Source organism: Phascolarctos cinereus, unplaced genomic scaffold (assembly GCF_003287225.1).
Source record: "Phascolarctos cinereus isolate Bilbo 61053 unplaced genomic scaffold, phaCin_HiC Scaffold_5;HRSCAF=322, whole genome shotgun sequence".
In the NCBI taxonomy this organism is placed as follows: domain Eukaryota; kingdom Metazoa; phylum Chordata; class Mammalia; order Diprotodontia; family Phascolarctidae; genus Phascolarctos; species Phascolarctos cinereus.
In genome coordinates, this window is record NW_027555958.1 from 266658052 (window position 1) to 266685557 (window position 27506).

The 27506-nt window shown below is 37.4% G+C and overlaps 1 protein-coding gene across 7 annotated transcripts in view; it reads right to left on the reverse strand.

Moving 5' to 3' along the window:
• Positions 1 to 7845: 7845 nt before the first annotated feature.
• The window catches only part of CYTH1 (cytohesin 1), a 202947-nt gene continuing 183286 nt past the window's right edge, over positions 7846 to 27506 (reverse strand). For 6 of the 7 annotated variants that reach the window (XM_078155825.1, XM_078155829.1, XM_078155828.1 and 3 more), the window contains exon 13: positions 20397 to 22767. In XM_078155825.1, the coding sequence (XP_078011951.1) occupies positions 22689 to 22767 (79 nt within the window). In that variant the 3' untranslated portion in view covers positions 20397 to 22688. Of the gene's footprint in view, positions 9397 to 20396; positions 22768 to 27506 lie in introns of those variants that run through there. The other variant, XR_013487154.1, reaches the window with a different exon arrangement.

The window sequence follows — 27506 nt, forward strand, 5'->3', positions numbered from 1 at the left end:
GAGTTGTTTTAATTTTCATTTTATCTAATTAGTCATGATTTAGGGCATTTTTTCATATGACTATAGATAGCTTTAATTTCTTGTTCTGCAAACTGCCTGTTCATATCCTTTGACAAGTTATCTGTTGGGGAATGACTTATATTCTAATAAATTTGACTCAATTCTCTATATATTTGAGAAAGAGGCCTTTCTCTGAGACACTGGGCTGTAAAAATTATTTCTCAGCTTTCTGCTTTCCTTCTAATCTTGGGTACATTGGTTTTGTTTGTGCAAAACCTTTCTAACTTAATATGATCAAAATTGTGTATTTTACATCTTGTAATGCTTTCTATCTCTTGTGTGGTAATAAATTCCTCCATTATCCATAGATCTGACACATAAACTATTCCATGCTCCCTTAGTTTGCTTATGGCATCATTGTTTATCTCTAAATCATATACCCATTTTTATCTTATCTTGATATACGGTGTGAGATATTGATCTATACATAAGTTTCTGCCAAACTGTTCTCCAGTTTTCCAGCAGTTTTTGTCAAATAGTGACAAAAAGCTTGGATCTTTGGGTTTATCAAACACTAGATTATTGTGGTCATTTACTATTGTGTATTGTGTACCTAATCCATTCCACTGATCCACCACTCTATTTCTTAGTCAGTATCTGATTGTTTCATGATTACTGCTTTCTAATATAACTTGAGATCTAATATGGCTAGGCCACCTTCCTATATATTTTTTTTCATTAATTCCCTGGATGTTCTTGGTCTTTTGTGCTTTCAGATGAATTTTATTACTATTTTTTTAGCTTTACAATTTTTTGTAGTTTGATTGGTATGGAACTGAATAAGTAAATCAATTTAGGTAGAATTGTCATTTTTATTGTACTAGCTTGGGCCTAGCAATGAACAATTGATATTTTCCCAATTACGTAGATCAGACTTTGTATGGAAAATGTTTGTAACTGGGTTTGCCTTGGCAGGGTAGACTCCCAAGTATTTTATATTGTCTTCAGTTATTTTAAGTGGAATTTCTCTTTTCTATCTCTTTGTGCTGGACTTTGTTGGTACTATATAGAAATGCTGATGATTGATGTAGGTTTATTTTATAGCCTGAAACTTTGCTAAAGTTGTTAATTATTTCAACTAGCTTTCTAGTTGATTCTCTAGGATTCTCTAAGTATAACATCATATCATACGCAAAGAGTGATAGTTGTGTTTCCTCATTGCCTATTCTAATTCCTTCAATTTCTTTTTCTCCTCTTATTGCTAAAGCTAACATTTCTAGTACAAAATTGAATAATAGTGGTGATAATGGACATCCTTGTTTCACTACTGATCTTGTTGGGAAGTCTTCTAGTTTATCACTATTATGGGCTTGCTGATGGTTTTAGATAGATGCTACTCACCATTTTAAGGAAGACCATTTATTCCTATGCTCTCTAGCATTTTTAATAAAATGGGTGTTGTATTTTGTCACAAGGTTTTTCTGAATCTACTGAGATAATCATATGGTTAATCATATGGATCACTGATGTAGTCAATTATGCTAATAGTTTTCCTAATACTGAACCAGCCTTACATTGCTAGTATAAATCCCACCTGGTCGTAGTGCATGATTCTTGTGAAATTTTGTTGTAATCTACTTGCTAGAATCTCATTTTAAATTTCTACATCAAATTTATCATGGAAACTGGTCATTAGTTTTATTTATTTATAGTTCACTGTTTTTTGCTCTTCCTGGTTTAGGTATCAGCACCATATTTATCTTATATAAGGAATTTGGTAGGACTCCTTTTTCTATTTTTCAAAATAGTTTATGTAGTATTAGAATTAATTGTTCTTTAAATGTTTGGTAGAATTCACTTGTGAATCCATCTGGCCCTGGGGATTTTTTCTGAGAGAGTTCATTGATGGCTTGTTCAATTTCCCCCCAAGATGAGGTTAAGTATTCTATTTCATCTTCTCTTAATTGGGACAAATTATTTTTGTAAGTATTCATCTATTTCACTTAGATTATCAGGTTTATTGGCACATAATTGGGCAAAATAGCTCCTAATAATTGCTTTAATTTCCTCTCCACTGGTGGTAAATTTGCCCTTTCCATTTTTGATACTAGTAATTTGATTTTCTTTCTTTTGATCAAATAACTAATGGCTTATCTATTTTATTGCTTTTTAAAAATAGAACCAGCTCCTAGTTTTATTTATTAGTTCAATGTTTTCTTATTTAAAATTTTATTAATCTCTGCTTTGATTTTCAGGATTTCCAATCTGGTGTTTAATTGGGGATATTTAATTTATTCTTTTTTCTATTTTTTAAGTTGCATGTTCAATTCATTGATCTGCTCTTTGTCTATTTTATTGATGTGAACATTTAGAGATATAAATTTTCCCCTATTTTTCTGCTTTGGCTGCATCCCATAAATTTTGGGATGTTGTCTCATTGTTGTCATTCTCTTTAATGAAAGTATTGATTTGTTTTTTGACTCACTCATTCTCTAACATTAGATTACTTAGTTTCCAATTAATTTTTAATCTATCTTTCCATGGCCCTTTATTACATATAGTATTTTTATTGCATCATGATCTGAAAAAGATGCACTTAATAGTTTTTGCTCTTCTGCATTTGGTCGTGAAGTTTTTATGTCCTAACACGGGATGCCATGTATTGCTGAGAAAAAAGTGTATTCTCTTCTATTGCCATTCAATTTTCTCCAGAGGTCTATCATATCTAACTTTTCTAAAATTCTATTCAACTTCTTAACTTACCTCATTTATTTTTTGGTTACATTCATCTAATTCTAAGAGGGGAAAGTTGAGGTCCTCCACTAGTATAGTTTAATTGTCAATTTCCTCCTGTAACTCATTTAACTTATCCTTTAAAATTTGGATGCTATGCCATTTGGTGCATTTATTTTTAGTATTGGTATTACTTCATTGTCTATGGTACCTGTCAGCAAGATGTGGTTTCCTTCTTTATCTCTTTTAATTAGATCTATTTTTGCTTTTGCTTTGTCTGAGATCATGATTGCTACCCCTACATTTTTTTTTTACTTCAGCTGAAACATAATAGATTATCCTCCAGTCTCTTACCTTTATTCTATGTGTGTGTCTGCTTCAAATGTGCTTTTTGTAAACAACATATTGTAGGGTTCTGGTTTTTTAATCCACTCTGCTATCCACTTATTTTATGGGTGAGTTCATCCCATTCACATTCAGTTATAATTATTGTGTATTTCCCTCTATCCTATTTCCCCATTTATCCTTCTCTTTCTCTCTCCTTTTATCCTGTTCCTCCTCACAAATATTTTGCTTCTGTCCATTGCCACCCTCAATCCGCCCTCCCTTCAATGAGTCCCCTTGCTCCTGCTTCTCTTATCCTCCTCCCCTCCTACTTCCCAGGGCAAGATAGATTTATATCCCCAACTGAGTATGTACTTTATTCCATCTTTGAGCCAATTCTGATGAGAGTAGAATTCAAGTGTTGCCTGCCACCCTCCCATTTTCCCCTCCACTCAAGTAGTTCTTTTGCACCTCTTATGTGAGATAATTTACCCCATTCTACCTCTCCCTTCCCCTTTCTCCTACTGCATCCTTTCTCACCTCTTAATTTTTTTATATTTTTCCATCATAGTCAATCCACATTTGTGCTTTCTGTCTATGTATACTTACTCTAACTGCCTAATAGTGATAAAGTTCTTAAGAGTTACAAGTATCATCTTCTCATGTAGGAATATAAAAAGTTTAACTTTATTGAATCCCTTATGTTTTTTCTTTCCTGTTTACTTTTTTATGCTTCTCTTGAGTCTTGCATTTGAAAATCAAATTTTCTATACAGCTCTGGTATTTTCATCAGGAATGGTTGAAAGTCCTTTATTTCATTAAATATTCATTTTTCACCCTGAAGGATTATACTCAGTTTTGCTGCATAGGCGATTCTTTATTTTAATACTAGCTTCTTTGCCTTCTGGAATATCATATTCCAAGCTCTCTGACACTTTGATGTAGAAGCTGCTAAATCCTGCATAATCCTGACTGTGGCTCCATGGTATTTGAATTATTTGAATTATTTCTCCCTGGCTATATTTTCTCCTTGGCCTGAGAGCCCTGGAATTTGGGAGTTTTCATTTTGGGATCTTTTAGGGGTGATCAATGAATTCTTTCAGTTTCTATTTTATCCTCTGAATCTAAGATATCAAGCCTACTTTTATCACATTTTTCCTGAACCATTACAGTAGCTTTCAACTGGTCTCCCTGCCTGAAGACTCTAACCATTCCAATTCATCCTCCACTCAGCTGCCTTCTTCTAAGTTCTGACCATGTCATCCCCTGCTGAATTGATAATTTTTTGAAATGTGATGTCTAGGTGCTTTTATATCATGCCTTTCAAGTAGTCCAATAATTCTTAAATTACCTCACCTCAATTTTCCAGGTCAGTTTTTTTTTCCAAAGAGGTATTTCACATTTTCTTCTATTTTTCATTCTATTTTGTTGTTTCTTGATGTCTCATGGAGTCATTCGTTAGCTCCCACTTGCCTAATTCTAATTTTTAAGGGATTATTTTCTTCAGAGAGCTTCTGTACCTTATTTTCCATTGCCAATTCTACTTTTCAACGAGTTGTTTTTGTCAGCGAATTTTTGTACATCTTTTTCCATTTTTTGTACTTCCTTCACAAAGCTTTTAACTTTTTTCATGACTCTCACATCATTCTCATTTCTTTTCCCAGTTTTTCTTCTACCTCTCTTATTTGATTTTTAAAATCCACTTTGAGCTCTTCCAGGAATTCTTTCTGGGCCCAACACCAATTACCATTTTTCGAGTCCTTGGATGTAGGAGTTTTGACACTGATGTCTTCTGAGTTTATGTTTTGATCTTCCCTGTCAGCATAGTGACTTTCTGTGGCCAGGTTATTTTTTCTTTTTTGCTCATTTTCTAGCCTATTTCTTTACTTTTAATTTTATGTTAACGTTGGATTTTGTTCCTGGGGTGCAGGGGGCACTGTCCTAAGCTTTAGATTTTTTGCGTTGCTATTTTCAGAGCTAGTTCTGAGGTCTGTAAGTTTTTGGTTTTTCCAAGGTGGGATCTAAGGAGAGGTGTGGTCACTATCTCCTGGCCCGTGCTCTGGTCTGTGAGTGACCACGAGCACTCTTTTTCACCCTGGAACTGTGGCCAGGACCCTGGTCCCCTGTATGCTCTACTGTGCTAGTGTTCCTCCTCACTCTGGAACCGTGACCTGGGTTGTTGAACCAGATCCGTTTGGGGAATGCAACAGAGTCCTGCACCCAGTTCCAACAGTGTCTCTTGTAATCTTTTTTTGACCTGTTGTCTGGCCTGTGGACTGAGAGCTCCAGGAGGCATTGCTGATGATTCAGTTGCCCCCAAGGCCTGCACTGCTGCTCTTTGTGCTGGGCAGTAGTCCTAGCTGTTGACTTGCACCAGGCACAGGGCCTCACTACTGGCTTGCCCCAACTGCTTGCACTGGACCGTGCTCCGTTGTCACCTGAGACAGACCTTTTCTATCGACCTTCTAAGTTGTCTTGGGCTGGAAATTTTTTTTCCTTTTTTTGGTTCTGCTGCTCTAGAATTTATTTTGAGGCAATGTTTTTAAGTTGTTTGAAGGGGAATTTGGGAGAGTTTAGGCAAATTCCTGCCTTATTCTACCATCTTGGCTCCAGATCTTTATCACATTTTTCCTGGACCATTACAGGAGCTTTCAATTGGTCTCCCTGCCCGAAATCTCTAAACCTTCCAATTCATCCTCCACTCAGCTGCCTTTGTCTAAGTACTGACCATGTCGTCCCATGCTGAATGAGTTCCAAAAGCTCTCCAATACATCTAGGACCAAATATTATCAACTCTGCTATTTAAATCTCCTAATAACCTTTCCCCTAACTTTTCAATCTTACAACTTACTCTTTTCTCTCCACGCTCTATTATCTAACTGCGTTGGTTTATCAAGGTTCTCCTCATACAGGACACTTTATCTCTCATTTTATATCTTTTTATTGACTATTTCCTAAGCCTGGAACGCTCTGTCCCCTCAATTCCACCTTAGTTTCATTGATTTCTTTCAAGACTCAGATTAAATCTCACCTATACCAGTGGGCCTTTCCTATTTTAGTACTTCATTCCCAGCTGTTCATGCCTTCCCTTCTCAGGGCTTTCAGTTGAATATCTATTATTTACCTAGTTGTTTTAAATATTGTTTCACCATGTTGTTTTACCATTAAAATGTAATCTCTATGAGATCATGGGCTGTCTTTTTGCTTCTCTTTGTATCCCCTGCACTTAGCCCAGTATCTGCACATAATGCTTGTTGACCTAATTCAAGGACAACTGTCTCCCACAAGGGAAGCTTTAGAGCATTCCTTTCTATAGTAGAAGTAAGGAGCCCTTGATAGAAATGACTTTTCTTTGGCAAAATGCTATAATAGTGCCCAAGGACATATGCTATACAGAATTTCAAGGAGAAGCAATGTCTGCTGGGAGGTACAGCATCTAAAGAAGTGAGCAATACTGGATACCATGTGCTGGAAACTGTGATACTCTACACATGGTATCATAATGGGAAACAATATTGGATAATACCTCATAGGAATTTTAGAAGAAATCACAAAGCAAAATATTATCTCCTTAGATGCTCCAGACTTCAAGAGCAATGACCTGCTGAAGAATTGTAGGAAATCATGCCTGCTGGGAGCCTTGCTTCCTTGGAAGTATCAGTGACTAAGATACTACACAGGTTTCTCATATGAGGGCTTATTTTCTATGAGTACTGTTGTGAGTTCTGTTTTGTTTTCCTTGACCTATCAGTAAAACATTACTTAAGTTTTGTCATTTGCGCTTGCAAGAAAAGTTAATGGAAAAATATACTGTGGATTTTTCTGACTGAGGACTAGAAGCCAAAGGTGAAAATCCTCCAAATGTACCCAGGCCTTTCATGTTATATGAAAGTCACATGGATGATACTAAGAAAAGCAGGATTGCTAGAAAGCAAAATTATAAAAATAGTTGAAGTCAGTCTTTAACTTCTCTTGGACTACCTCTGGCCCTATCCTCACCCTCATGATTAAGGAGAGTTATGAACTAAGTCCGCTAAAGTATTAGCTGATTCACAGATGTTTACGTTTCAATAAAGAACTCTGAAAGCTCCAACTCCTTTGGGATGTGGGTAAAAGATGAGGTAAAAGACAGAGACTCAGCCCTTAGATTTGCAAATTGAATCTGCTGTTCTTTTGGTGAAATAAATATGGTTGCCTCTCTGTAATACCAGGAAGTTCATAGAGAATTGAATTTTAGGAATAAACCCAAAGGAGAGGGCCTTCTATCCTTAGGAGCAGGTAGAGGGCTTGTGCTTCTTGGTGGCATCAGGCAGAGGATATGTTTCTCATAGATGTTTGGCCTACTCAGGAATAGTTGTTTTCAGTAAAAAAAATAAAATAAAATAAAATAAAAGCCAGTCCTATCATTTACCATCAAGTTCTTCCAGAAGAAAATCTGAGCTTTACACTGAATGGATACACCCTTCTACCACCCTATCTCCACTTTGTAGGCACAACTCCCTATACATACCTTACTGCATCTAACTATTCATAATTGGCCCAGAACTGTGATTTTATTGGTGTGGAGAACTCTTAATATTAAAACTTTTCACCAAAATAGATCAGCAACACTCTGGTCTTAGAGAGTTGCCTGGGACACTAAGATGTTAAGTAATCTGCTCAAAATCATACAGCTAGCATGTATTAGAGCAGTTCTCTTTATACTATTAAAAATCACTGAGGACCTCAAAAAGCTTTTGTTTATGTGTGTTACATCAATTTTTACTCGATTAGAAATTAAAACAGACATAATTTTAAAACTTATTTATTAATTCATTTTAAAATAACAGTAACAAACCCATTACATGTTAACGTAAATAACATTTTTATGAAAATAACTATTTTCCAAAACAAAAAAAAATCAGTGAGGAGAGTGGCATTGTTTTACATTTTGTTAATGTAAATTACAAGTTGCTTCTGCACTATTGGTGCAAATGTCAAGACATTCATTCAAGGACAGACCATGAGATTCAAAAAAAATATTCAACACTTTGAATATTTTAGCACCACTTGTATTTGTTGCCAAGCAGTCACATAAAAGATCTTCTTCAATTATTAGCTACTGTAGATACCAGATGAACACAAGCAAAATGGCAAGTTCAGTCACGTCTGTAGATTTGTCCATTTGTAAGGCAAAAGAACATTTCTGCAGGTATTACTTCAGTCTTCTAAGCTAAATCTTTAATTCATAGATCATGTAGACTTTAGAAAACTCTACTGCACACTCATGAGAGAATGAGAGTAAAAAAGACAAATAAAATCTTAATATTATTATGAAAGCAATTTTTCATTTTATGGACCCATGGGGGTCCTTGGAACACATTTTTAGAATTGCAGTGTTAGAGGCATGACTTAATGTGTCAATTATAGGTTGTCCTGATTCCAAGGCTAGCTCTCTATCCACTATTTGACCATATCTCTCAACTATTCAGAAGATCATAGAATTTTAATGTTAGGAGGGGAATTAAGGGTTTATTTGGACTCATGCTCTTTTTACAGATGAGGAAACTGAAGTCCAATGAAGCAACTGGCCCAAGGTCACACCACTAATTAGTGGCTGAGCCAAAATTATAATCCAGGTTTCCTCATTCCTGTTTTACGGAGTCCACACCTGTGATCATGACAGGATCAGTCCTGGGGAAATAGAAAGGTCAGACTTCTCTTTGGCTCATTGTGCCCCCCCACCCTGGTATCCCAAGGAAAATTACTTAAAGCTTGGATTTGGCTCACATCTAGGGTATGCAAAAAGTGGGGGTGGTTAGTAGATAGGTGCTTGAAACACAATATGAGTCAAGTATGAGACAGATACACACAGAAGCCTTAATACAAAAGGCTCTCACAAACACAGTGAGAGAAAGACTTAAAACAAGCAGCAATAATAACTTATATTCTGCCAGGAGCTTAAGACAAATGTCAGAATATGAAAGCTCTGCACTGACCCAAAACTCCATCCAAGCAAATGTCTTCTGTCTAGCCACGCCAGGGAGATGAACTTGTTCCCCTGCTGATGGTATCTTCTCTGATGCAACAACGCCCCTGCTGATCAAGGGTCCAGGATCTCTAACCTCCTGAACTCACAAGATTTCTTCCAGGACTGAGTATATCTATCTTGAGATTACTGTTTGGTCCATACTCAGAAATACAGAATGGAAAAGGCAGCTTAGAGTCCTAAAACCTGGGCTCAGCTCACCCAGCTGAGTATCTGATAAAGCTGCCACATGTGAGCAGTTCAACATTTCTTCTGGGGTAGGCAGAAGGGAGGCCACTCCCCTTATTCTTCCTGGGACCACTACTTGTCACCTGGAGAGTTGAAGAAAGAAGACAAACAAGGGTGGGGTCATTCCCTTTTTAAAGGGCCACTGAATCATCAGCTCTTCCTGATTAGTGGCCAATAAGAGTATTACTTCATCATCCCCAAAGCACCCGAGTCCTTCATCGTTGAATCACACATGGCAAGCCAGAAGTAGCCAGGAACTTTGAAATCTCTCAAGTGCCCAGATCTGTCTCAGTTAATATACATGGCTAGCTGGAAGTCAGCAGCATAGTCAAGTATGCATCCTGTTACACTTGCAAATCACTTTATAATGCATTATTCTCATTTGAGACTCACAAGAACCCTGTGAGGTAGGTACTACAGATATATATATATATATATATATATATATATATATATATATATATATATATATATATATAATATATATATATACATATTTTTTACAGATGAAAAGAACTGAGTCTCCAAGAGATTAAAGTGTTTTGCCCATGGTCATACAGCTAGAGGGAGGATTTAAACCTGGGCCTTCATGACTTCAAGGCTAGTACTCCTAGTACTAATCACAGCAACCCTAATGCTTTCACCAGCTTGGACTTGGTGTCCTATCCTTAGCTCTTATCTGTAATCATGCACCCCCACATATTGTCACCATCCAAATGACTGCATAGTCAACATGTATTCCTCCTCCAAGATTTCCCCCATCCATACATCTGAATGAATTTGAGGTTTGGGTATTTCCAGTGAAAAAATAAAGATAAATTTTTCATAGCTATACAGGAATGAAGGAAGGAAATAAGCACTTATTAAGCACCTATTACAGGCCAGGCACATGTAGTATCTCATCTCATTTGATCCTTACCACAACCCTTGGAGGTAGGTGCTACTGTTACACTCAATTTATAGTTAACGAAAAGGAGGCAAACAGAGGCTAAGTGACTTGTCCAGGGTCACACAGCTAGTAAGTGTCTGAGGCTGGATTAGAACTCAGGTCTTCTTGACTCCAGGCCCAGCACTCTATCCACTGTGTCATCTAAGCTGCTTCTATACAGGACATAAGTATACTGACAGTGCCATCAAAACTATCTGTTCAGTTAGTAGCTATGAATACCTAGTTTTCTCTAGACCTAAAATGAAACATGCCTGCATGGCTCATAGTGTCAGTCATCTTGATCTGGATGCAGGAGGGCTCTGTCCTCCTTGTTTTCCTCTTGGTCCTTGCTATTCAAATGTCTCTTCCTTCCTAGAACCCCCCAGGCTGGTTTTGCTTCAGCTTCTTGTGTGAAAGCCCATGGGTAAGCCCATGAGTGAGTTCAAAAACCCATGCCACAAACTGTCAGACAATTTGAAATGGCCACTAACACACGACTGAGTCTTGGTTCTCTTTCTTTACACACACACACACACACACACAATCTTTTGTTTATATCATTTACATTTCTCAGTATATTTTTCTTCCTTCCTCTCCCAGAAAATCATCCCTTATTTAAAACAACAAAAAAAAGGTGGGGGGAAATCCAACACCAGCTCAGCAAACTAACCAATACATCAATCAAGTTCAAAATACGCAGAATTCCACACCTACAGTTCCCCCACTGCTGCAAAAGGGCAGGAGGTTGCATTCTTCTATCTTTTCTCCCGTGGCCAACCTTGGTCATTATAGTTTTACAGAATTCATTTTTGTTTTGTATTCTTTTATTTGCACTTTAGTAGATATTGTATATTGTTTCTCTAGGTTTATTTCATTTTGCATCAATTCATATATCCTCCCATGCTTTTCTGTATTCTTTATAGGCATTATTTCTTACAGCATTTGCATTGATTACATTCATGTGCCACAAGCTGTTTAGCTATTGTCCTGCTGATAGGCACCTACTCTGTTTCCAATTCTTTGCTACTACAAAAGTGATACTATAAGTATCTTGGCATATATTTCTCTTTAATCTTTGGACTCCTTGGGGTATATGCCTGCCAAGAGGATTTCTGGGCCAAAGAGTACTGACATTTTAGTCACTTTTTTTACCAAAGAAATTTTATAGATATTCTTGTTTTTACATAACCTATCAGTCACTTTCTTAGCATCATTCCAAATTGCACTCCAAAATGACTGGCCTAATTTATAGCTCCACCAAGGCTGTATTAGTGTAGCCCCTTGACCACTGACTATTTCCACCTTTTGTCAATTTCCTGGGTGTGATATGAAACCTTAGAGTTGTTCTGATTCACATTATTCTATTTGTGATTTTGAAGCAACATTTCACATGGTTGTTACTGTAAGTTTACAATTCTCCTTTTAAGGGCTGCTTGTTTTTACTCTTTCACCATTATTTACTAGGGAATGGCTTTTGGCCTTAAAATATTTATAGCAGCACTCTGTAGTAAGTAAATGTAACATAACCGACTCTGGTCTCATTTTCTTAGATGTCTGTTACATCTTCCCCCTCAGGGTTCTTAGGTCTCCTGAAGGGGCTTGGGTATTTCTTTCTTCCCTCACTGGTTTAAGCCCCAAACATTTGTGGGGACAAGTGACTTAGCACTTCCAGTAACCAACCAGCATCACAACAGATTTTTTAAAAGGCTATTGACTTCAAACATATGACCAGTAAGCATCAAACATTTCTCCTAACATTCTGGGACATAATCTCCATTACACCACCTTGGTCTTCGGGGCAATAGGCTCAAAACTTAGCTCAGTTCCTACACGGCACAGACACCACCCAGTTTATGTTCAGATGTGGCATGACTGTCAGATGAATCCTTTTGCCAGGCTGGAGTTCTGAAGTTCTAAATTTTTGCTTTCAAAGATCAGTCCTTGCTCCCTGGGGCATCAATGCCGTGCTAGATGAGAAACTGGGCCTGGGTTCCAACTCCTGGCTTCCTGTGGCTTGCTCAGAGACTCTACTCCCTTTATCAATGTCATGAATCAAGTAATTGATGAAATCACCCAGAAGCAAATGAGAAAGAGACCACAGTTGAAGTTAACAAGCGTTTTTGAATGTCTCTATAGCCAGTCAAAAAGCCCATGGTCATATAGCTAGAGGTAGGAGTTGAATAGGAGTTGAATAATACTTCAGTACATAGTTAGCTGACTACAATCAGTCCGCACCTACTGGAACCACTTACAGAACATCCATACCTACACCAGTCTCAGCTAGGTGATGTAATGGATAGAGCACTGGGCCTGGAGTCAGGAAGACCTGAGTTCAAATGTGGCCTCATTAGCTGTGTGACTCTGGGCAAGTCACTGAACCCGTTTCTTCAGTTTCTTCAACTGTAAAACAGGGATAATGACAGCACCTACTGCACAGGGGTATTATAAGGATCAAATGAGATAATAATTATAAATTACTTAGCACAGTGCCTGGAAATACCAGAGGCTTAACACATGCTTGTTTCATTCCTTATCTCCAAGGCACTTCTCTCACATGACATTTAGCATTCTCTCAGAAGCAGTTCCCTGGCATTGTTTATGGGGATACACCATCTTAGCAAGTTGATAGTGTCTACATGTAAGTCAGGCCCCCATTACACAAAGAACTAAAAACAAAGTAGATGATTACTGAATAGAGAATGGCAAACTATAGCACATGAATCTACTGAAATATATACTGTGCCATATGAAACAATGAATCTGAAAATTCTTCAGATTAGCACCAGAAGTCTTATTTATAGCTGCTTGTTTCACACAGATAACCTATTCCCAGATGTGGCTAATGGAATTGACAGAGTGAAATCAGAATAAGGAAAAGATGCACACAATGCTTTTGACAATGACTCTCACCTGGTGATCTTAACAGCTGCCATGGGTTTAATTATCATCTTTATGCAGATGACTTCCAGAACTATAACTCCAGTTTTAGTCAATCTCCTGAGATCCTATTCATTACCTGCTATCTATTGGACATTTTGAACTAGATGCCGTGTAGGCAGATCAAACAGCATGTCCTAAACCAGGGGTGGGGAATCTGCCACCTTGAGGCCACATATGGCCTCTTAGGTCCTCCAGTGTGGCTCTCTGACTGAATCCAAATGTCACACTAAGTGGTTTTTGTAAAGTGTAGGGTTTGACCATGTCACTTTCCTACTCAATAGGCTGCAGTGGCTCTTAATTACCTCTAGGATCAAATATAAATTTCTCTGACATTTAAAAGCCCTTCATAATCTTGTGTTTTCCAGTTTTATTACATATTACTTCCCTTCACTATCTCTAGCCCTCATATTTTCCTCTTTAGACAATGCTCCCTCTTCCATCTCTGTGTTTTTGCACTGGTCTTACTATATTTATGGAATGAACCTCTTAGAATCTCTTGTTTATTTCCAAACTCAGCTCAAGTGCTATCTTCTACATGAGGCCTTTCCTAATCTCCTTAGATTTCAGTGCTTTCCCTTCAAAACTGCCTTTTGTTAATTTTGTACATACATGTATCTTTAATCCCACTACAGAATGTAAGCTCCTTGAAGACAGGATTGTTTCATTTTTGTCTTTGTACCCCTATTGCCTAGCACAGTGCACATAATATTTATTAACTGCTTGTTGTTATATATCATTTTTTTCTGTTGTGTTCTTGGTGCTGTCTATAGGAAATACCATCTATTTTAGGTTTCTGTAACTACTTCAGTTAATAAGTAAAAGAGATTGCATTTCTTACTTAAAATTACTAGTTTTTATGTTTCCACAAAATTTAATACTATTTTTAGTCTACAGAGGGAAGCTTTGCTTCTGGGAATATCAGCTTCTCTCCCCATTCCTCTGCTTCTTTTTCTCTGGATTTTTTTCATGTATGTTCAGAACTTCCAGATTGTAGATGTGAATTTTTTAGCATTGTGTACCCATTTATGATTATCATCATTCCAAAGCCTAAATTTTCCATTTATATCAGTTATAAAAATAAAAGTAATACCTTTTATCTTTAACATCTTATCCTAACACCCACCCATTTATCTTAACAAAAGGCTTATTGTTATTATTAAGACACTTATCATTCAGGCAATTTGACTTTCCTCTTTCACTACTTGTAGGGATATCTTTAGCTATGATTTTTATTGATAAAGTCTACTCTCTTATTTGCTTTTGAGTTGAAATGGTCATTCAATGTATGTAATTTTGAACATAATACAATTTCAAAATGTTCATATTTTTTTCGCCCAACTGTAATTTTTCTTTTGCAATATAAAAGAACCTCAGATATTACTTTAAATGGTACTTTTCTTGTACTTTAAATATGCCCTTTTTTCTCTTTTCTATTCCTGGAGAATTTTTTTTCCTTGCAATTCCTTAGTTTTACAGCTATGTGCTTTAGTGAGTCAAAGTCAGTATTTCTTCTTTCTGTACTGTACTGTACCTTCTATTTCTAAGGTAGCTATTTAAAAAAAAATTCTAAATTTAAATACCAAAAAAAAAAGACCATGCTCACATACACAGAAGAAAAAAAGGAATGCTTATGAAACTCAACCTCAATTTCATACCACTTGCTTTTTAAAAAAAGAAATTTGTACACAACATATTTTTAAAGAAATTGTTGGACACAACAAATTTCACATTTAAAAACTCTGGCTTGTTTGTGCTTCCTTCTGAATTTCCCTCTGTTCTTTCCTGTGCATTAAAAAAAACCAGGGTTCTTTTTTTTCCCTTGGCATTATTACTTTTAACTCCCTCACCTCCTCAATACCTTAAAAAGCAGAGCAGGGAAAAAACTTTTGTAACAAATAGTTAAGCAAAAAAAAATTCACAAAGTAGCCAATTACAAAATGCATGTCTTTCTACACCTTCAGCTGATCATTTCTCTGTGAGGTGGATAGCGTGCTTCATGATGAAAGTGCTTAAGTCTTACAAAGTTATATTTCTTGACAATCTTACCATTGTAAAAACCATTCTCCTAGTTCTGTTCACTTCATTCTACATCAGCTCATACATCCTAGGACTTACTGAAATAATTTCAGGACTTTTATGGCACAATAATATTTCATCTATTCATGAACCACAATTTGTCCATTATCCAATTGAAGAACCTTCCCTTCCCCTTAGAGTCCAATTATTTGCTTTCCTTTTTAATAGCCTCTTGGAATCAGGGAGTTTATTTTGCTTGCAGTATTATCTATCTTCTTAATACCACTCCTCTTATCACCATTTGTTTCACTATTGAATTTGTGTGCTTTTTTTTTTTTACACCAATGTGTCTGTTAAACCTTATTTTGACAAGTTAAGTGAGATTCATTTGATGTCTGTCCATTCCTCCCTTCCTCTACATTTAGACAAGTCTTCTCATGTACTCCAATTATGTAAGATGGTTAAATTTTACCCTGAGGCAGCTAGGTGATGTAGTGGCTAGAACTGCAGGCTTGCATTAGGAAAATAAGAGTTCAAATTCTGCCTCAGACACTGACAAAGTCACAATTTTTCAACTTTTCTCATTTGTAAAACAAGAGGGTTAGACTCAACAGCCTCTGAATTCCCAATAGCCCCATATCCATAGTTTTCTCATTCTATAATCTATGATCCTATGACTCCTCTCCTATCTCATTATTCCCTTTATCCTTCCCTTTCCTTTTTTTCTTTAAGGATCATCAAGATATAACAAAACTGCTCATAGGCATCGTCTTATTTGTTTCCACTAGGGTCTTTAAAGAACTAGGGTTCTAAGGGAATAATTTTTTTCTCACCCCCCCCATCTTAGAATATAAAATCTTCATCATCATACAGTCCCTTCCAATTACTCAAATGTATTTGTCTTTCTCTGTTTTTCTTGACTCCTGTGTTTGTAAGTTAAAGTATATGGCTTCTTCATCAAGAATAGCTGGGAGATTTCTATTTCTTTAAAGATTTATTTCAGCCCTGTAAAATAATACTCAGCTTTGACAGGTAAATGATTCTCATTTGTAAGCCTTTTTACCTTTGGGAAGTTTACCTTTGGTAGTTGTCAGGTCTTTTGAGATGCAGACTGGCTTCTAGATGACTGGAGTATTTTTTCTTTGATTTGGAAGCTCTGGATTATGGCTATATTGTTTCTGAGAGTATTAATTTTGAGTTTTATTTCAGGAAGTGACTAGTGATTTCTTTGTATTTTCATTTTGTTCTCTGGTTCTAATAAGTCTTTCACTCATGATTTCTCAAAATATGATATGTATCTTTTGGCTGAGGTTTCCAGATAGTCTAATGATTCTTAGATTACCTGTTTACCAGGTCAGCTGTTTCCAATAGGAGGTAATTTGCATTTCCTACTATTTTCTTCAATCTTTTGGCTAGGTTCTAGTATTTCCTGTTGTCTCAAAGAATCATTGATTTCTGTCAATCCAACTGACTTTCAAGGAGTCTCTATAACTTATATTTTGCACTTCCTGGCCTAAGCTATTAATTCTCTTTCCTATTCTTTCCTCAAGACTTCTCATTTCCTTTCTTTTTAGTATAACTTTCATTCTGTTCCCCCCCACAACTAACAAGCACATTTTGTCCCTCCTCCCCACCTCCCCTCCAATGAAAACAAAAATAAAAACAAAATATTTTCTAACAAATATGCATAATCAAATAAATTTCCACATTGGGCAGCTCATATCCTTTCCCATTCTTTACTCTCTCATTTAATTTATATGACTATTTTAAAAATTCTGGCTTCATTTTTCCATAAACTACTGTACAGCTTACAGTAAATCTGCTTTTCTTTGTAGATGACATGGAGTTATTTTCTTCTTTGGGATTTGTGTCCCAATCATCCCTAGCTCTATAAAATTTCTTTATCATAAGTGTTTTCATATTCATTTTTCCTGCTTTACTTCCTAAATTGGAACTTTGTGTCAGGCCAGATTCTGTGTACTTCTGAAAGGAATGGTATCCATTGTTGCTGATCTATATAAGTAGATTCTAGGTAATGGTGTATTCTTCAAGTACTTCAGGAGCAGTTAGCCAACTCTCTGTACAGAGACAGTGTCCGTGGTACAACCAGCACTGGGGTTGTTGTCGTTTGAAGTGGTCTCTGCCAGAGTTGGTGTGTTCTTATTCTTGTCCTCCTGGACTGAGTCTCCATGCCCAGTTTGTAATCAGAGTAACACAGTAACATCCATCCTTGGCTAGGACTAGCATAGGTTCCTATTCTTCCCACCCTAGCAAACAGTTCCAGTCTCTAGGCTTCTCTGGCTCTTGGTCTTAGCTGGAAGGTATCATTGTGCATCAATCCTGTGTCAGGCTGCAGCCTCTTCCTAGCACCACTTTTTGTGGACTGAGATAGCAAAATTTTCTTCCGTTAGTTTCTCCTTGGATTTCATTAACATTTCTTGATCTAATGCTTTTAAAAATCCTTGTTGAAATAGTTGTAGGGGAGCTGGGCTGCTGTGCTTCCATAGACTCCACTGTCTTGTGGAGAGTCTGAAAAGAAAACCTTTTCAGAATGTATGTATCTCTCCCACCCTCTGCCTCCAAAGGCCTTAGGCTTACATTACATTACACATGTGAAAATTCAAAGGGAGCGATCCAATTAGGAAATAAATTAACCTAAATCCCACAAAGAAATCAAATGAAATCTTGTGTGCGGAAGGAGAGTGGGACTAGGTTATGTTTTTCCAAAAGACTCAAAAGAAATATTGTTCTAGAAATAGTATGTTCATCTTCCCTGTGTGTTTCTGAGTGGACTTAACTTTTGTTACATTAATGGGAAAACATGAGTGGGACCTCATGGTTCTTCCAGTGGATAGAAAGCAGCTCCAGGCAGCTGGGGGAGATTTGTATTTTGCTCAGAGCTGGATGAGTTAGGAACTGCTCTTTTGGCCTTCGGCCCAATTTCATCCAACCTGTGAAGTAATCTTACAATGATTTTGGCCACTGATATGGCTGTAAAATAATATACCCGCCCCTCTGAGATTTTAAAAATAAAGAACTGGAAGAGCTACGAATAATGATCACTTGGCTAATCACAATTTTCAAACAGCAGTAATAAGAGATGGTAACACTTTGATCCAACAAGTAATCAACAGCTTGAGATGTTTAGGAACTTATTAAAATTTTAGATATATCTTTCTCTGTCTTTTTCCCTCTCTGTGCCTATTAATCTCTCTCCTTTTTCTTGTCTTTTGCCCCTTAGGTTCTCCTGCTAACTGGGCCTAAAATGAAGGTAAAGTATCTTTTAGATGTTTGTTGTATTTGTTATGTAGCATTTAGAGAGGCAGTGTGGTATAGTGCTTAGAAAGCTAGTCTCAAGGCCAAGAAGACCTGAGCTCAAGTCTTGCTTCTGACATATATCAACTTCAGTTAACTGAGTGCTATATACAACTCTTCTAGGACTGAAGTTCAGAAGTTGCCTATATTAATAAAAACAAGAGTCTAATCCCTATTTAGACTTCCCTATGGGTGAGAAAGAAGTGCTTAAATGCTAAGAATCCTAGAAGCTGTGGTCCTCCCAGCCCTGGAAGTAACAAGGGCTATGGAGCTCTTTGAAGGCCAGAACTTTTGAATCTCTAATTGGTGTCAGGCAAATCAACTGTCCTGTCTCTGGGCAATTCAAAAGCTCCCAGTGCAGTGGGGATATCTCTCTCCACATTCCCTTCACACTCCCACCCTCACTCCACCAGGATTCTATTAGCAGTGGTGAGTGGGGTTCCCACAGCAAGTTTCCTGTTTTCTGTACCCCAACTTTCTGCCCAGCCTTCTAAGGGTAAGCCTGAGGGACAGTGGGGTTTTTTCCCCTAATGTTATTGGCTCAATATCCCATTCTAGTGTGTTTCCCTAATATCAGTGATTGTTAGTGATTACGACTCCAATATCAGTTAACCAACTAATATCTCCATGACATTATCAGTAAATAATTATTACCAAATGGCTTTTTAAAAAGGGCTATTTACCCAGAAGCTACAGTAAGATCTGAAGTACAAACTGGGGACAGACTCTTCTCTAACTACTTTAGTCTTTGAGGAGAGTGGGCTCAAACTTAAAGAGGCTGCTTACAAACATTTGCCCAAACAAGTTCCCTTTTGGGTGTGGCACAGCCAATGGATGAGTCACTTCTAGCAGCGGGACATTTGGCTACCAGACTGATCCACAACTGGACTGGATTTGCAAGTCACTCCTCAAGGATGGTTCCCTCCTGGGGTTGGCAGTTAGATCTCGGGTAAGTCTTTCAACCTTTAGAGATTTCACAAGTCCCTGTACCAAAGGAAAGAAGACACAAACAGGAGAGGCAGCCCCATTCCAGATACAGGCTTGCCTAGAATACGTGTCCCCACTAGCCCAGTGCAGAGGAAGGGCATTCTGCCCACCCCTCAAGAGTTCAGAGTCATCTTTATACCCTATGATGGACAGGAAAGGAAAGGAGAATGATTTGGCCTGTTGCTGCCTTTTGTATGCATCATCAGGTTCCAGCTTAGCAGACAATTAAAAGGTTTTCTCACATCATGCTATAAGCCAACAGGTAACAATCACTGAATACCTGTACATGAACTTGAAGTGGATGGCAGGGCCCCTCTATTCCTCTTTTCTAGAAGTTCGCTTCCCAAGCATCCACATGGGTTGTCACCAGGCAAGACTGTGCATGCTCTGAAGTAGAGAGCTGGCCCATTTCATTCCAAACCATCATGCACTTCCTGAAGCAGGTTTCCCAAGCATTCACATGGGTTGGCTCCAGGCACTGACTGTGTACTCAGGACTGGGCCTTCACTGGCCAATCCCCTTGTTAAACATGTGTACTGAAGTTTTATATTCCCTGCTAATTGATTTAATTAAGATCCAGGTGAATTTTAATTAAAACTACATTCAATTGCTTCTTCCTTACAAAACTCATAAAAAATGAACTCCCAACCTTATATTTATATAAGTGTCACAATTCAGAATTACATGATTTAGAAAAGATCTTAACAAGTAACTCATTCAATCATCATTTTACAAATGAAGAAACAGAGATCCAGGTAGGTTATGAAGAAGGGGCTATGGAAGAAATTGTGATACACTCTCCCACAATGGTACACTCAGTAATGATTTTCCTCTCTTATCCCCATATCCCAATCCAGGCATTAGAAAGAACGCAATAGACAAAAAAAGAAGTGCAGCTCAGGGAAGGTTTGGAGTTTATTTGCTGCAGTTTCTTGGCTCTAGTTTACATGGCAAAACAAAACAAAAGAAAACAAAAAACAAAAACAAAAAATCAGAATAATTAAAATAAATCCTGTCAGCGGTGATTGCTCATCTCTTTAGATCTCCCCCCACCAAAAACAAAACAAAAACAAAAAAAACAAAAAAAATAAAAACCTTTTTTCCAAATACAAAATAATCTAAAGGAGAAAAACTATACATAGATTATTTACATCTCTGATAAATAGGCTAATACTGATCCACTTGCCTCCCTCTCCTCACCCTCCCCACCCCACCCCCAGCTTACTCACTAGATACAGTGCACTGAATCAACTCACAAGGGGAGGAACTGAAACATGGTCAAAGGACTGAACCTAGTTGGGGTAATTCTGACATTAACAACAGACCTCAAACTTCCCAGAATCTTGCTTTCTCTGCATTGATTTTTATGCTCTTAAATAGAAGGTTCTGGTCTGTGCTCTTTTCAGATACCTTCCAAACAGGATCCAGACACAAAAACACTTGATGCCATTCCACTAAACCACCTATTAGACTTCAGGAAGAACTCAGCGATTCATTACCATGGCTAGGTGGGACACTACTGACAATCTCCATGCTCTTTTCTTCTCCCCAACACCTTTTCAGAATGGTTTCAGAGATGACAAGCTCTGAGGGCTCTATCACCTGTTGGGAATCTGAATGGCCTACACAGTTACTTCCTAATACAGCAAGAACAACTTCTTGTGTCCTAGAAGGTAACTCAACATACATATGGGAAGAAATGCACTGATAAATTATTCTAAGGGTTTTTTAGATTGCCAGGTTAGATTCTATGGAAATAAGGAACTGCTACTACTGATAGTTCCTGGGAGTTGCATTTCATGGGTTCAGACTATTATCTACCCACTTCAAGAAAGCCACCTGAAGAATTCTAATGCAGGAAGAATTTCAGTTTAATCCTTTGGTAGGATCAAGCAAATGAAATCCTTGTGTGAAGACGAATTTAGGGAAGTACCTAAGGACTATTTATTTGAGGGAGAAAAAAACAAAGCCTCAAGGAGACTAAGCAGGACTTGGTCCTTCCTCTAAAACGAGGACTAGAGCTTTTGGGGAAAGTAGCTGAAAACAAGGAAAGAAAAAGAAAAATGGGACAACTGAGTCAGTCATGCTCAGGTGTCCATGGGGGCTGCCCTCCACATCATTTTGGTTATTTGGTGTTTTGCTCAGTGAAAAATGCTGATTTTTTTTTCCCTCTTAAGCTCAGGAGGAGCATTAATTCTGAAAAAGGAAAAAAAATATTCTCAAAAGCTCCAACCACTCTCTTCTCCTCAGTGTCCCATGTGCAGTGAGAATGACAAAACACCACCCCCAACAGAACTCTACTTTGTTTTGCAGCCCATGGCATGTGTGGCCACACCAACTACAGGGCCCACAAAGCACACCAGTAGCTATATTCAAGATCCTGGTATGTGGGTAAAATAAAGTCTGAGGCCCCCATTAAGCTTCACTGCTTCCTTTCCCACTCTCCACCCCCAACCCTTAACCCACTTTTCTCCCAAACCCAATGGCTTACTCAAACTATAGAAGACTTTCTCCAACTCACTAAGCCAGGATAATGCAAAGCAGATTGGAGAGGTAGTAATGGCATTACCCTCATCCCTTCTCAGTGCCTGGTGGTAGAGACCTGTGTTGCCTATGCTGCTCCTTCCCCCAGGGAGGAACACAATTTATCTGGGAGTCTTCAAGACTGGACAGAGAATAATGCATCTGGGCAAACTTCTTTAAAGCCAAAAATATATCTTTATGGTGTGTGGTTTATCTCTTCCATCTCACCTTTCACTTTAACATATAATATATTTATAAATGTACCTATGGTGCAGGAATTGAAGGCTTCTTCACAGGAAAAATAACCAAGAGGTAAATGGTTGGCTCCAAGCTCTGCTATCAGACCTGCTGAGTGGAGAGACTTGCAGGGAAGCTGATTTGCTCTGTTCTTTTTCAAAGAAAAAAATTATGAATCCATGCCTTAAAAAGGGCTCAGGTTCCCTCTTCTCCTCAACTGATAACTGCCCACCCCAACCCCTCCCCCCACTGGCTTAAAAAAATTTGCAAAAGCGGAAGCTGGTCCTTAGGAATTCAGGACGATGCTAAGTGGCAGAAGATACTCCTGCTTCGCAGCCCTCTCTCTCCCCATGTGTTGAATGGCAGAGGGATACAATCAAGAATTCTTCACACTGTAAGATTCTGATCCCAGTTAGCTGGCACAAGCTCTTAATGTCTCTTGGTAGAGGAAACTTTCTTCTTCCTTGTTGCTAACATCTCGTAGAAAGGATCCCTGCTGATGGCTGCTCTGAAATATATAAATGGAGAATGAGATGTTAGCTTATGAACAATAGTAGAGAAAATATCAACTGAAAATTATAAGCAAATAAATTCCATCTTGGTATCATATGATACAAGAATATGTACCCAATTGGTCTATCTTAATGGTCAACTCTGACAGCTACCTCATCTTGACGTGCAGGTGGGAAAGTACTGAATGCTTCTAAGTTGTGATCACTTCTTAAGCTAATTATGACAGCAAAAACACTAGATATTCTTCTATTTTTACCCTCTAATGTTATTCTAATCCATCTAAACATTTAATCCTTAAATTCTGGTGAAGATCTCCGGCTCATCTGTAAAAGTAAATTACATATCATCTGCATTTTTTACTCATCTGAAATGGATACATATATATATATATATACACACACACATACACATATATATATACATATATGTGTGTGTGTGTGTGTGTGTATATATATATATATATATATATGTATAAATATATATATATGTATGTATATATATTCTCCTTCTATATTTGACCTCCTTGGGCAATAAGCCCAGCAGTGAGATCACAAGGTCAAAGTAAAAGTCTGCCACTTTTGGGTACAATTCCAGTGTTTTCCAGAACAGCTGGACCAACACAGTTCTACCAGCTTGTATTCTTGCAATCCCTCTAATATTAGTGCTTCTGTCTTTTATCAGCTTTGCCAGTTTGCTGATATGAGACAAAACTACAGAAGTTTTCAAACTTTAATGACATTATTAGTGACTAGTACCATTTCTCAAATGATTGTTGATCTTTTATATTTCTTCTGAAAACTGTTCATGTCCCTTCAACCATTTATCTATTGGAGAATGGCTCTTGGTCCTATATATTTGTCTCAATTCCCCACATATACTGAATATCAGACTTTTCTCAACATTTTTAATGCCAATATATTCCCCACTGAACAGTTTCTCTCTTTGAGATGGAAGGAGTAAACCAGGAATAAGATGTAGCTTTTTTATTCCCCTTTTTCTCTAGTACAGACAGTAAACACACTTAGATAACCTCCTCCCAAAAGGTTATGTGCCTGAGTTGAGGGCAATAGCATAGGGATAAATTGGGAAAGAAGATGTGAGTATTTTGTTTCATTAGGGAGATGAGGAAGGAGAAAAGCCCAAGCTGGAAGCAACAAGGGATAATAGTAGAAAGGGAAGTGAGTAGGATAATCTTTGGAATTCACAGAAAAAAGGGGAAGCTAGCTCTGTAGCAAGAGGCCTTAAACTTTAATGCCAGAGAGCTCTGTCTTCAGTTTTTCACACCCCTCCCCCATCTAGTTCCCAGTTGGAGCCCTTGCGCAATCTACAGAAGCCATAACCAGTGACATAAAGCTGCAGCATCTCCAATTCCAGTACTTAGTAGATGGCAGGGTAAGAGGACAGGAGAAGGATAGAGAAGGAAAAATCTACAGTCTCATTGCAGTGGCAGTCTATGTGACCCCTGTCTCCCAAATTGGGTCCCTGAATTTCCCCAAATAAGGAATCCCAATTAAACACAGTAATTAGGCTCTGTAGTACCCTGCTTCAGGTATATTATGGTACAAATAGATTTCTGTGGACTGACAAGAAAAATAATCATTTAAAATATCATTTCTATAGGAAAAGAATCTCAAGTTCTGAACAACTTACACCATAAATGTTTGCAAATATAAAAGTTTGCAACTTTAATCCTGAATTTGCATCTCTGTGTAGGACTATAAGGCCACAAATCCTGTTTAAGAAATAATGCAATGAGCTATCAGCTACATTATGGATTAAAGAGATTTTTGTGGGCTGGGAACACATCTATTACATTGCTTCTTTGGAGAAATGGCATGTGGGGAGAAGGGAACTTAGTGTTCCTGAGAATACTGCAAGTACCACTGCTACCAAAGCAGCCTGCTGCCAAGGACAAAAAGAAACATACAGTGCCTTGGGGCCTACTTCTCACTTTCTGAGATCTGAGGAAAGGAAAGTTTAGCCTGCTCTGTGACTTTTGGTGGGGCATTTGGTTACCCAATCAAATATGAAAAAAACTCTACACAGTTCTATCATCATATTGTTCTCTTAGCTGGATTCTCATGAACAAACCTCATGTGCACTGGACATTTAGGTAGTACTAGCTTAGATGTGTGGATTGTTTGTGTCACATAATTAGTAACTGTCAGAGCTGGAATTTAAACTTAGGTCTCTTGGGACAACATCCAAGTCCAATATACTAAGTACTCACAGACTTGAGTTTGAACTGTTGAGGTAGTGGTGGAAAAGCTCAAATAACCTGCAGGTGATTCTCTACTGCTATTCTTAACAGTAATGTCTGATGATGTAGACTTCTTTTCAAGTTACTTTAATAGTAAAACTCAAGCACCAGGTGAAAAGTATCAAAAACATTTCTTTAGTTTCAGGTGAAACTTTGCAGAAAATAAAAATAGCTCTGATGATCTGGAGCTCAAAATATGTCAAGCCTGTCAAAACAAAGGTCTTTTGTAACTAGCTTGAACAGCCTATGTAGTCTGTGTATTATTTACTCTCACAAGGTTGTTGTCAGGATCAAATGAAATTGTGTATTTAACAATAAAATAGAATGTAAATATCAAACATTATTATTATAATGCAGCATAAAGAGACCAGAAAAGATGATCCATTCACTGTGCATGAGTGACAGAAAAGATGGCTGGAAATTCTAAGAATAAGCTACACTATTTAGTCCTACGCTGCTTTGACTCTGAAAGCTTCGCAGGAAATACATTCAGAAGCACTGGAACCTAGAATTCAGAGCTAATTCAAAAGAGAAAGTTAAGGTTTAGAGAGAAAGGTATTGGATTGCACTGTTAGTTTATTACTTTAAAAATTACTTTAACAAGCCATCTTTAAAAATGGTTAATGTTGTTTAACTGTCAAAGTGTCTTTTAAAGGAACAGAAAATTTACTGGGTTTTAATGCTAATTAGAAGTGCACATTTAAAAAATGTATTCAGGTAGAATTAAGGAAGGGGAAAAAAAATGTAGATGAATCTGCTGGAAGAAAAAGGAAAGAATCTCCTAATAATATTTCATCCATTTTCCTTTTTTTTTTTCATTTTTAGTTAAGAGAAAAGATCTGAATCCTACCTTCAACCCATATAGCCACTCTCAAGAGATTTTTGATACGTATGTATTTGTACACATGTATTACTTTCCTTTTCATCTAGTGTACTTTAGCCACCTTTCAATTTCCTCTATACCACAGGCTCTCAAAAGTGTGGCCTTCACTAAAACTCTTTCAGGAGGCTCATGAGGTCAAAGCTATTTTCATAATAATACCAAGACATTTTAATTTCTAATACAATAAATATCATAGCTATAAACTCACATAAATAAAAGCTCTTTGGGGGTCCTCAATAATTTTTCACAATTAACAGTATTTAATTTTTTTCTAATTACATGCAAAGAGTTTTCAATATTCAGTTTTTAAAGATTTTTTGAGTTCCAGATTTTTCTCTCTCCCCTCCCCTTTCCCTAAGACAGAAATTTGATATAGTTTACACATGTACAATCATGCTCTAAACTCTAACTCTTTTAAGGCACACACACACACACACACACACACACTCTCTCCCCCCCCCCCCCCGTAAAAGGCGTTTCTTCCATTAGGATTTCTCTCCTTGCCTACCCCAGCAAAAGCAAGCAAGCCAAAATTGTCTTGTTAATAGGTAAGTATTACCTAAGGAGGGAAACTGCTGGTAAACCATATTTGTTTAATACAATAAGATTAGGACCATTTGGTCCCTGAGGAAGTAGAAAAAAGTCCAGTAGAAAAAGAACTGACTCTGTAGAGTCCAAGGACATGGATGCAACACTTGCTGCCTATGTGAACCTGGACAAGTCATTTAGCTTTCCTGGACCTCAGTTTTGTGATTTGTAAAATGACAGAGTTGGACTAGCTGGTCTGTGAGGCCCCTTTCAACTCTAAATCTATGGTTCTGAATACAGTGGACAGACAACCAAAAATGACAGATTGGATATGAAATGTAAGCCTACAACAAGCAGTTGTCAAGGGGAATCATAAGTCCTAATAGGTTGTGAGGCAGTAAGAATGATCAGCATTATTACTTCTAGAGTTTATGATAACCTAGGCAACATTTGCAAGGAATCTTAAAGAAAAATATAGAGGAGGAGAGAATGCTAATGTGCTATAATGTCAATTCAGAAAACGCAATTTCTAGATATCGTCACATTACTAGGAGCTTTCTATTCAAATAACAGAAAAATTGTTATGGCGAGGGTCATATTGGAAGCAAGAGACTCACCTAAGCTACAAGTGAAGGGAATAATCATTTACATAGTGCTTACTATGTACTGGACACTGTGCTAAGCACTTTTATAAATATCTCATTTAATCCTCAAAACAACCTTGCAAGGTAGGTATTATCATCATCATCATCATCATCATCATTTTACAGCTGAGGAAACTAAAACAAACAGAGGTTAACACAGGGTCACACAGATAGTAAAAATATCTGAGGCTGGATTTGTACTCAAGTTTTCTGACTTTAGGGCCAGCCCTCTTATCATCCACTGTTCTAAGCTCTATCCAGCTACTTCCAATGAAAAAAAGGCATGTTTCCTAAACGAATGTTCCATATATAAAATTAAACTTTAAAAAATTTATAAAAATTTAATTTGTACACAAATATTTATGATAGCATTTAATAACACCATTCTCCCTAAAAACTTATTCTCTTTCTTTTCTTGA